At 44.6% G+C, this 12,231-nt stretch overlaps 1 protein-coding gene across 2 annotated transcripts; it reads left to right on the forward strand.

The window, feature by feature from the left end:
• Positions 1-1,440: 1,440 nt before the first annotated feature.
• On the forward strand, positions 1,441-11,464 carry SAP30 (Sin3A associated protein 30). 2 transcript variants are annotated; one of them, XM_073341647.2, is made up of 4 exons: positions 1,617-3,125; positions 5,182-5,304; positions 8,504-8,602; positions 11,144-11,464. In XM_073341647.2, exons 1-4 carry the CDS (start codon positions 2,811-2,813, stop codon positions 11,264-11,266), a joined length of 660 nt encoding a protein of 219 aa, XP_073197748.1. In that variant the 5' UTR covers positions 1,617-2,810; the 3' UTR covers positions 11,267-11,464. The 2 variants fall into 2 exon arrangements, with proteins under 2 accessions (XP_073197749.1, XP_073197748.1); XM_073341648.2 differs by lacking the exon at positions 5,182-5,304 and having other exon boundaries at positions 1,441-3,125.
• Positions 11,465-12,231: the final 767 nt, after the last annotated feature.

Raw genomic sequence — 12,231 nt, forward strand, 5'->3', positions numbered from 1 at the left:
ACTACAGCCCACAGTCCGGATCTGGATCCCCAACCCCCTGCCCTGGCCCTGCATGCAATTTCCCCACCCAGATGTGGCCCTCAGGCCAAAAAGTTTGCCCACCCTTGGACTAGGCCATAGCTTCCTAACTACTATTAACTCTCCTTTAGTCTTTGACACATCCCTTCCATGTTATTGACATGTCTACATGCCCAACAGAATTTCAGTTATGTGATTATTACAAGAATTTCAAATTCCAGTGTAGATGGGACCTTAACCATGTACTGTAATACCAGGTTACAGAATCAGATTAAAATCCCATCTGCACTACAGATTGGAATAGTTATAATCAGGTTTCCTGACTCAGAATTGTAGTGTACACAGGGCCTGTCTCCTCAAATCACTCTCTAACCTCTCAGTCACTCTGTTTTGATTCAGTAACTATTGAATAATCTGTAATTAATACAACTGAATGAATATTTCAGTGACTAAACTCACTTCTTTGACTATGGTCAATATAAATCCCCATTTATTTGAGGGGGAAACTCATTACCATGGGCTGTGCAAACACATGAAGAAAAACGATAGGTCAAAGTCTGGCTCTTCACTCTATCCCTCAGCCAGGGAAAACTGAACTATTATATATGCTTATGTTAATTAACCTTTTTTGTACTTCTGTACAGTTTTGATACTAGATTTGTTCTGAACAAGTGCTTTCACCCTTACTGCTCATTACCTCTATTTTAATTGTTCCCTCTTTTGAAGTCAGTTTTGAATTTTGACCTCTCCATTGTGCTTGACAATACACTGAGCAGAAAAATTAAATTTAACTAAGTTCTGGAAAGAGAAACTAGTTACTGATAGAAAAAACTGTTACTGCGATATAGATGTCCTACTACCAACAAGGGAGATCTAGGAAAATTACAGGCCAAGAAATGGACTAAGTTTGTTGTTAAAGTCTTCTTTACTATCCTTTTTAATTATAAAAACCCCATTAACCCGTATTCCTTAAATTTCTTTCTAAATTAACTACACTTACATCTAGTTTAAAGCTATCAGTAACAAAGAGCAAGGATCAATTATTCTCAGTCAACGCAGGCAAAATCATAGGCTAAGTGTAGCGCTGTCAACTTGCTCTCATTTGAAGAGGTGACACTGCAACTTCCTGAGTTCTACCACCACCGTCTAAACCAGCCCTCTGCATTTAAGGGGTGAACACAGAGAACTGGAGCGAAAAAAAGGAGAGAGGAAGCTAGGTTGGGGGAATAGGTTTTGCAGAAAGAAGTTCTAAAAACCTGCCTGGCGCGCGACCCCTCGCTGAAGACGAGGTGCGAGCTGTGCGCGATGCCACGACTAGAGGAAACCGCGCGGAGAAACAGAAAGCCGAGATGCTGCATCCCACTCTCGAGCCTGCAGTTGCTTTGTGCGCCGCTGAACTGGCCCGCCAGTGCACTGCGGTGTCTTTGGGGAGACAAAAGCTCTCCTGCCTTCTCCTTGGGCAACTCCGAGCAGGGGAGCTGCAGGGGCTGCCTCTGGAGCGAGCCCCTTTCCACGCGGTAGCGGAGGAGGGAGCTGGTCACCGCGCGCACAGCAGGGAGCTCGGCAGCCCACTCAGGCGCCCGCGTACCAACATGGCCGGGGCGCGCCAGGAACACGCCTTCGGCGCGGGGAGGTGAAGAGACGCGCCCCGAGGACAAGTTGCCTGTTGCTTGATGGGACCAAGCGGCAGCCGCCGTGGGTCATTTCCCCACCCCCCGCAATAACCCGCCGTGCACACATCACCTCCGCCCGCAAGCGAAAACCCCGGGCAGAGATGGGGCCTGCCAGCCTAGGCCGAGCCGCCCTGGCAGCAGCGGCGCTTGGGGACGCAGCCCCGGGCAGGGAACAAGGGGCTAGGCTCAGCCAGCGGCGCTGAGAATTGGCTTTACAGGAAGGGCGGGGGAGGGCGCGAGCGGCTCCGCTTCAGCTTCTGCCACACAGACGTATTTCAAATCTTAACGGCTGCTGCTCTACGGCCAGTCTTTGAATGAGGAAGCAGACTAGGAGCAGGGCCTCACGGGGACTGAGGAGGAGAACGCCGTTACCAACCTCGCCCCGCCCCTATTCAGTTTGGAGTGTGGGGGAGGAGCAGACTCATAAACTTCTACAGCGGCCCTCAAGGCCCGCCGCCAGCCCTGCTCGCGCGGTGCATTTCGGGAGCTGTAGTTTTTCACCCCTCCCCGCCCTTGCCTACGCTGCAATGATAGAAACTACAGCTCCCATGAGCCCCCTGAGGCGGGAGCCCGCATGCGCATTGCGGAGCGGTGCCGCAAGCTGGGCGCCGCTGTTGTTACATAGGAAACAGCTGAAAAGTCCCCACATGACAGTGGGGGAAGGAGGAAGCGGGGTGACCCGGGCGATGGACGTGGCTTTTACAGAGTGAGGCGCTTGGCCGCCACAGGGAATCCCCCAGCAGCCTCGCTTCCCGACTCGAGTAGAAGGGGGCCGAGCGGGGATCTCGCTGCGCCCCTTGAAGGAGCCCTGCTTTGCCCTTGGGAGAGGGGTTGTGCCCCCTGTTGTAGGGGCTCTGTCTGCCGGGGGGCGGAGGTGACCCTTAAGGGGAGGATCGTGCCCCCTGCAGGGGACGCTGCCTCTCTCAGGGGCGGCTGCTGATGGGGCAGGTTTAAATCCCTCCCTTGCAGCCAAGCGCATAGACAGCGGGGAAGTTTGATTCAGTCCGGGCGGCAGGGACGGATTCTGCTCCTCTGCCGGACAAAGGGGCGGCGCAGGCGGGCGAGGAGCCCGGGCGGGTCGGTAGCTTCCTCTGCCGGGATCGGGACGCTGCTGGAGCAATGAACGGGTTCGCCCCGGAGGAGGTGACCCAGAGGGGGGGGGATGCCGCCGCCGCCACCGTCGTTGCTGCTGTTGTGGCCAATGCAGCCGCCACCGTGGAGGTGCCGGCGCTGGGGTTAGGTCCCGGCGCTGCCGCAGGTACCACCGCCGGTTCTGCGGGGCCCCCCGGTGCTGCCGGCCCTGGGGCTGGGCAGCTGTGCTGCCTGCGCGAGGAAGGTGAGAGGTGCAGCCGGGCCGCCGGCAACGCCAGCTTCAGCAAGAGGATCCAGAAGAGCATCTCACAGAAGAAGGTGAAGATCGAGCTGGACAAGAGCGTAAGTGACGTGAAACCCCCTCCCCAAGCCCGCTGCGCGCCTCTGGGGCAGAGGAGGATGCCCGGGGGCGAGCGTGAGGGGCAGCCAGGGCCGGCCGGTGAGTGAGTCCCCTCTCTCCCTGCAGTGCGCTCTCATCGTGGCAGGTGGTCACGGCTACTCCTGCGGGGTCACTGGCCCCGAGCGCCCCCAAGGCAAGGAGACCCGGGGCTGGTGGGGCTACCGGGGAAGCGCCTTGGGGCTTTTGTTGTCGCTATTCACGGGACAATGTGTCTGAGGCGCCGCGTTGCAGCTCTCCGCGCAGGACGCACTGCACAATCGCTCCCCGCAGCCTTACTCCGGCCTCAAGAGTCGCCCCCACAAAGGCTTAAACTACTTCCGCCTTCCCCGCCCCAGCGACTGTGAGACTTGAGGCAGCAGCTTCTATGTTAAACTGTGCTGGGCTTTGCCCTTGGTACGGTCGGCTGACGCTGGAAGAGTGAGTGAAGCTTCAACTGCTTCTGCTCAGTGTGATGGGGGGAAAGGCTGCTGCTCTTTCTTCCTCCTCCCTTCTTCTCCCTCCGGAAAAGTCAGGGTGGCATTCCAGAGAGAGGCTGTTTGTCCGGCTGCCCCTCGACTGCAGGGAAACCGAGGGGCTGCACGTCCCCTCCGCCACCCTTCCAGAGTAGGGACTCTCTACATGTTTGTGTGGCTGACTCAAGTGAGGGCAGCAGACTTGGCCGCTCCGCCGCGTGTTGTACTGCTGCGCGTCTCTCTTTGCCACGGTGTCTTCCGCTTGGCAGCCATCAGGCTTTTCGTAGTGCTCCTCTGTCTGTACAAGAAATCGCCACAAGCTTGTGTCACTGCGCAGGCAGGACGAGCCCTTGTCTCCCTTCCCCAGTCTGCTGAGAAAGAAACACCCTTTGGTAGCAGATACATTTCTAAGATTCGGAGCAGTGTTAATCTGCAGAGCAAATGTCTGCCGGCTTCCTTCCCTAGTGAATACTTGTTTCTTCAGAAGAGAAATTCACGAGTATTTGGCGATTGATATTTAATTGACACAGCAGAAGTGTTAGGGGATGCTGGCCCGAAGAGGGGCTTCTAATATGCTTGTTACAGTTACCACCTTCAAGAGATTGTGTAAACTCCTGTTGTTTGGGAAAAATGATTGCTAATTTCTATTTGTGCTTCTGTTGAGGGTTGTGAGCTTTCTCTTTGAATCATGGTTTATGAGAGCGCTCTTGTGAGGTAAACTTAAGCGAACTCTAAATGGGCAAAGAAAACTCTTTTTGCATTAACAAAAGGAAAAGCTTAGGACTCCAATGTTTCAGTTTATACGTTTAAAGAAACTTCATTTAGGCCTCCAATTTGTTTTTATCATCCCAAATTTAACTTTCTACGAGCTTGATTTCCACCCCCACCCTGTGCACCCACAGCTCCAGTTGAAGCCAGTGGGAGCTACTGGTGCATAGTAGCCCTCTATGTTTATATACATTTCCTCTATAAAATAACTTCTTGCCAGATTTTTTTCCGGTTTTTAGGCACCTAACTACTGGCCCTTCATCTCAAAATGAGCTGATTCCTAGAAAAAGGACATTTTTAAAAAATTGATGTGTATGTATTTTATTTACAATGACTTTTCATGGATGGTGGAAGTAAAACCTAGGAAGAGAGCTGTGAAGTGAGACAGCTGAAGTCTTGCTTTTTTGTCCATTTAACAGAACTTCAAAGTAATTTTCATACCCCATTCCCTGCATTCTGATGAGTAACCTAAGAGGGCTGTACTTGGCTTTCTCTACAGCCTGTTAATACTAATTTTGAATTGGCTCACTGCAGCAGTACAGTGATACAAGGGGTTTTCTAGGCCAAATGGGATGCAGTAAGTTATAGCATCTCAACTTTTATCTTGTGGGTTCTGGTAGAAACAGAATTCTTAAACTCATAATTAATGTTACGAAAACCTCTTGATGGATATACTTCAGGGTAAATTACTGCAGCATGTAGTTTGCATTATCATGTATTTCCTGGATGTTAGACTAGTGTGGATTTGTGTTTAAAACATGCATTGCTACTTTTTTAGGCAAGACATCTTTATATTTGTGACTTCCACAAAAACTTAATTCAGAGTGTGCGAAACAGAAGAAAGAGAAAAGGCAGTGATGATGATGGTGACTCACCAGTGCAAGACATCGACACTCCAGAGGTAGCTGAATAGTTGTCCTGGCTATTGTCATGTAAAGCTTGTTCTTAATTGCTACCAAGTCTGTGTTACTGCAATTTTTTCCAATGTTAATTTGTTCAAGGGGTGGGAGAGCTCCTGTTTCACTCACTTCATTAATATGTTTCATTTTAATGTTTCTTTATCAATTTTGATATAATTATATATTCAAAGATATTAACATATATAATTTAATGGATCGATACATTTTCATTTTGTTTTACACACAGTATTTTTCCCAGAAAGGAAAGTTGGAGTTATATACCAATTTTAACTTTGATAAAGGTTCCTCCTTCATGACATTTTCTCCACAGATTCCCAGTGGGGGAGGCATGCGCTTACCCATACAGTAGCAGAACCATTTTTGAGTAGGAATTGGTTGTTAGAGTGCACACTTAATTCACATGATTCCTAACATTTCATAGACTGAGAGTATAAACACCTCAACTGTCTCCCAGTGCCTCTCTCTGTTCTGCCAGAAGGGTCACAGAGCAATTCTTTCAATTCCTCCATCATATTAGCATTACATAATTAGTAGTTCTAGTAGGGTGTAGTGAACTTGAAAGACATAGTTCAATATTTGTAGTTTTTTAGCTTTTGTATCAGTTTTTGGTAGGGGCTGCATTGCAGGAGATGGCAGATTAATGTAGGAAAATGGAGTTTAAAAGGTGTTCATCTTGACCTGCTGTGTTCTTCATTTCAGATGGGCATTACCTGGGAAAGGGCACTCAGCTGGAGGCTGTGATGCCTGTGAGATTTTCTCCAAAAGGCCTCCAAAAGCACTTTACTTCAGAACTTGCTCCTTCAAGTGTTGTTGGCAATCCATATGTCCATACTGCAATTAAACCCCTGTGGCTGGCCCTGACTTAAACAGGGCTGTTTAATTGCCATGTAGACATTCAGGCTCAGGGGAGAGTCCCAGAGGCCAGGATCCAGCCCAGGCCCCAACATCTGTACTGCAATTAAACAGCCCATAGCCCGAGCCCCACAAGCCCAAGTGAGCTGACGTGGTTCATCCGCAGGTATTTAATAGCAGTGTAGACATACCCAAAGTGTCTCCAGGCATTAGTAGTATGGCCACTAAATTTCCCTTAGTGCAAAAATCTTGGACTGGAAGAGGGCAGCTCCCTTTTAAAGGCTCTGATGGAGGGGCTGTCAGTAGTCTCAGAATAGTCATTTTTGCTGCGTCCTGTTTCTCTTCCTTGTAAGATCCATTCATCAGTTAATAGAAAATTTTATCTAAATTACTTTTCTATCCACACTCCTGTACCACATTGATGACACCACAGTGCTTTTGGAACCATAGTTTCTGAGTATATCAATGCTGGGTTTTTTGTTTTTTTTTTTCCTGTGGGATCTGCATTTCTTGGTGCAACTGATCTCATGCTATGGATTTCTCTGGATCATAAAAAGCAAGTCACTTGCCAGACTGCTGCAGCTGCACTTCCAAAAGAAGCCTAGCTCAGGAACACATTTGAAGAGCCTCAGTTGTCAAGTCTTGATAACACCAGAGTTTCTTACCCAGGTTTTCCTCCATATGGGTATCATGCATCTTAGATGTGTGTGGCTGTATGTTCTTCCACTTGTTGCATCAGTGGCCTCTTGAATATGAGATCAAGGTCTCCTTCGAAGAAGAGGAAGGGTCCTCCAAGGATGCCTTGGCCTCCATCTGAGTTCCCAGGATCAGTAGTTCTTTGAAGTGGCTTCTGCACATTCTCACTGATGGAAAAGGTATCCCCAGCACTGCTAGCTTCTGGAATCTTGTGGAAAGCTTAATCTGCCTTTCTACTCTGATGGAGTAAAGGCTTCTCAAATCAAATACTGGTTTGAGGAATGGGACTCCCCTAGACAAATCAGATGTAACTAAGGCCCTACCAAATTCATGGTCCATTTTGGTCAATTTCATGGTCATAGGTTATTAAAAATTGTAAATTTCATTATTTCAGATATTTAAATCTGAAATTTCATGGTGTTGTAATTGTAGGGGTCCTGATCCAAAAAGGAGTTGTAGGGGAGTCACAAGGTTATTGTAGGGGGGAATTGCGGTACTTCTGCACTGCTGCTGGCAACGACTGCCTTCAGAGCTGGGCAGCTGGAGAGCAGCAGCTGCTGGCCGGAAGCCCAGCTCTGAAGGCAGAGCCACCGCCAGCAGCACTGCAGAAGCAGGGATGGCATGGTATGGTATTGCAGCCCTTACTTCTGCACTGCTGCCTGCAGAGCTGGGCATTCAGCCAATAGCTGCTGCTCTCTGGCCGCCCAGCTCTGAAGGCAGCACAGCAGTAAGGGTGGTAATACCGTGACCCCTCCCCCCCCCAAATAATCTTGTGACCCCTTTGCAACTCCCTTTTGGGTCAGGACCCCCAGTTTGAGAAACACTGGTCTCCCCTGTGAAATCTGTATAGTATAGGGTAAAAGCACACAAGACCAGATTTCACATGGGGAGACCAGATTTCATGGTCCATGTTGCGTTTTTCATGGCCGTGAATTTGGTAAGGCCCTAGATATAACACATAGGCATCTGATTCTGGGATGACAGGGCAAATGACACACCTCTTCACCATTCTTTGGTTATGGAGGAGCTATGGGGCTGGCACCATTCCAAGCTTGGCCAGGTTTCCAAGTGTGCAGTAGCTCACGACTTAGCCTAAAAACTATCATTAAGGTTGCTTCATAGTATTAAGTTAATCCCTTCTCAATTCTCAGGACATCAAGATGTTGGTTTTGGGAGGGCAGTGTTGCAATCACTGTTCACCTGGCAGGTCTTCTCAGTCAAACCATCTTCTCGGGGATGTCACTGCTAGTTCATCTCCTACAGTGGGGCTGTAGGGTGATCAAATCAGGAAAGAGGAAAAAGGGGTTTCTTAATAGTGATGTTTGTTCTCCAGATGGTGCCCTTAAATAAACCTTTTGGGAATAGAGAAACTGAGGGAGCACTGGGCTGAGATGTGGGTATTTATTATATCCTATATTATGAAATGTAGGACTTAAGGAGATTCTAACCCCTGATGGACAGTAGTTCTGTGGGACTCTGGCTATGCGCATAACTCCTACATTGTGGCTGTGTAGAGGCAAGATACTTCACCTTTTAAATCATAAGTACATTACAATTAATAACAAATTAATCCTCTCTTTAGCCCAGCTAAAGATACATGCTAACTTTAATGATCTTTTTCTTCCTTTCTAGGTTGACTTATATCAGTTACAAGTAAACACACTTCGAAGGTACAAAAGACACTTCAAGTTACAGACCAGACCAGGACTTAACAAAGCACAGCTTGTTGAAGTATGTATGAATGTCTGTTCCGTAGCTGACAATGTAATTTACTGTTACTTGTGGCTCTGGAAAATGTGATCATTACCAACATATTAGCATAAGTAACATATATTCTTGTCTTTAGTCAACTATAAATGTTATCTATCATTGCCATAGTTAATATACCACTGCATTATAATTAGATTGTATCCTGCTCCACAAACTCTTCTCTTTGCATAAAGAGAACATGTGGATTGGATTTTCTGAAAATAAAATGAAGTTATTTATCTAATTTCTCCTCCATGATCTGGTCTTTCTGTCCCCAATTCCTGAGCCAAGAGCACTCTAGTTAAGAAAGAAAGTCAAAAGTAAAAGCTCAGGTTAGAGGAAGGAAGTCGGGTTTATACGTATATACTCTGAAAGAATCCCGAAGTAGTTTATAGAATCGCAACATTGCTGTTCAGAAACATGTAGCTTAAGACAAACAATGGGCCTAAATCTACACTCAGTTACCTCACTGCAAAACTATAGGCTTCAATGACACTGCTGCTTTGCAGCTAAAGGCAGAATTAAGTTATTCTGTTATTTTTGCAGTAAAGTTCTAGTATAGTTTAAAAGTACAATTAATAGAAATATGGGTACAAGTAATAGTAACAATGAGAGATCTGGGCATCCGATTTCATGTCTCTTCTTATAAGTGCGGAAACTTGCAAAACTAAGAGCCACACAAATACTGAAATATCTGTAAGCACAACAGAATGCTAGCATGTTTGCAAATTTTGGTCTTCTGAAAATATAATTTACTTGGTAAGAGATCAGTATTCTAGTCAAAACAAATAGTTTAAAATGTGGCACAGCCTTTACTTTAGGGAAAAAAAAGGGACTCCATTTTGCATTGCAAACACACAGATCTGGAATGTTAATTTAAATACTTCTTCTGAAAATCGATGGTCCTCTGTTAAAATGCTATCTGAATCTTCATTGTGTTGTCTAGTTTTATGAAATGTTATGGTGAATTGCATTTGTGTGTAAGCATTTTGTAGATCTCTCCACTAATCAGTGTGGATTAAAGCCAAAATTCGTAAATGTATGCAAGAGGCTGGTCTGTAAAAGAACAGTATGTTGCCAACACTTTTGCAACTGCAAGTATGAGTTTAAAATTACTGTATATTATTCTCTTTGTATGCAACTTAAGACAAGGTTTGAGCACTTATTAAATTGGCAGAAATGTGACTTGAAATAAGCCACAAATGGCTTTTTCAAAATAAAAATGGAAACTTAAGAGTGTATGCTGATTTAGTTGCATATTATAAAATACTTAATAAAGGAAGAATAAAACTGTAGGCTACTATAAAATTCTGGCTAGTCTACAACCAGCTTGTACTGTTCATTTTTGCCAGACTTCTGGGTAGAACAGTGGGGGCTACAACTAGCTTTTGTTGCTTTTCCAGTGGCCATGAAGTGCCAGATTCAATGTTTTAGAGCTACCTTCTTTCCAGAGGTGTCATCTGTGACCTCCCCAGTTGATCACCGTTTTATAGCAAACTTGGTTCTTGGGAATGATGCCAGGAAATTCTGAGCATGTTCATTGAGTCACCAGATGTCCTAATGCAGTATAGATGCTTTAGTAAGTCAGTTAGAATTGAACTTTTAAAGGTACACTGTCACTTAAAAAACATCACCTTTCTAAATGGTTAATTTACTGTCTTCACAAGTAACTGTTGAGATTACTGTAACTAAAAGAGATTGAGAGGGATTTTTTTGGTTTACTTTGTGCCTTTCACTAAACTTTGTGTAGTCATTTTCTCCTCTTCCTCCCCAGCATGTATGGGCATTTTGCACAGCAACAAGGGAGAGAGTGATATTACAAATCCACAGTAACTGGCAGGGGGAATTGTTTCAGGTACTACCCCTGCTCCCTACTTAGATACATCTTGTAACCAACAGTCTTATTTTCATAAAGGGTAAAAAAAAACTCAAAAGCAGTTAAGTGAGGTAGGAGCCTTTTAGAAAGATTTGACCAGTTTAAAGGGCCGTGACCAAAGCTGAACTTCACCCTTGCTGACTGCTCAGTTATTACATGTCTTCCTCTTTATAATCAGGTTAAAAAACCCAGGGACAAGCTCTTCTACCCCTCCAAAAATGATCAAATGCAGGGCCTTTCCAATATAATAATGATCCGGGACTTCCCATTTCTATTATATTCTACACTCAAGCACTGTACACACTCCTAAGTACCTTTTGTGGACTCTTACCTCTCTTCTGAAAGGTCAGCTTTGTGTAGCTGAGAAAGCCATGGATTTCACTGGATTGGGTCCATCTACTGCAATTCACACTTTAGACTATTGAAATGATACACTGTCTAATCCTTGTGTGATCCAGACTGTTGGATGGAGGCAAATATCTTCACCCCTGCTAGTATTGATTTGTTTGATCAAATCTTTAAAAAAGGAATAGATGTCAAGTTTGTGTTTAATTCTGAATTTTAGTTCCATTATCTAGGAAATGTGAACTTGTTGATTTGTATGTAACCAAATGGCTATTTAATTTCCTTAAACTTTCTCTTTATAGATAATTGGTTGCCATTTTAGGACTATTCCAGTGAATGAAAAGGATACCTTAACATATTTCATCTACTCTGTGAAGAATGACAAGAACAAACCAGATCTAAAGATGGACAGTGGTGTTCACTAGGATGGAAAAAATGGGACTAATACTCAAGTTGCAGATCTAAAGACTGTTTTTGACATGCAGATGCTTTCTTTGTAACTTTTTTCAGAGAACTTCTCTGATTTTATTTTTCATGGTCTTGCTGACTCTCTGAAAAACAACCTCCTCTAAAATGAGATTTCCACAGCAAAAGTATTTTAAATAAATATTATTGATACTGTTGCTCAAGTGTTCATGTGTGTTTGTAATTTATTTAGTGAGTTATTTGTACCTAATAATAGTTTGGGTTTTGCCTACATATATTTAAAGTTATTAAAAATATTCATTGTATTTTTTTAATTATAGAAGTATGCTAAAGATTAGAGTGTGAAATGTGTTTTGAAATCATCACACTACAACATGATTTTATATAGTATAAAATTTAGCTCTGATAAATTCTAAACATAGTTGCTCCAAATTGAAGGGCCATAATAGAATTGCTCTGGGCTTCCTGAATAGCAGTGACTCTTGTAGTTGTTATAAATCATAAGTATAAATGGCTGCACTTGTATTTTCTTTTAGAATTCTGGTATGCAAAGATCTTAACAGAGTTTTTTTGAGATCTCTAGTTTCCTCACTTCTGGGATATGCACTGCTAAGCCTCAGGACCATCATGCTACTATAAAAAAGATGGTAGCTATTTAGTGCTCAGATATCCACATGAAGATGGAAAGACTATCACCATTTATTATGGAAAACTTCTGTTGCTTTGAACAATGATTCTCTATTGATCTACATATGCTGCTACCTGGAAATTGCATTGGAGAAAGGACGGCTGCGGAACTCATGCTCTGTTTCAATATTGTTTAATAAACATGCTGTGTTTTGTTCAGGTGAAGTCTGCATTAACTCACAGCTGGAAAATGCATACAGATCATTAATTTAAAGAATTTTTACCTTTACCTATAGCACTTGCATCTAAATGTATATATTTTAGTAAAGTTTACAAC

This window comes from Lepidochelys kempii, chromosome 4 (genome assembly GCF_965140285.1).
Source record: "Lepidochelys kempii isolate rLepKem1 chromosome 4, rLepKem1.hap1, whole genome shotgun sequence".
NCBI classification, from domain to species: domain Eukaryota; kingdom Metazoa; phylum Chordata; order Testudines; family Cheloniidae; genus Lepidochelys; species Lepidochelys kempii.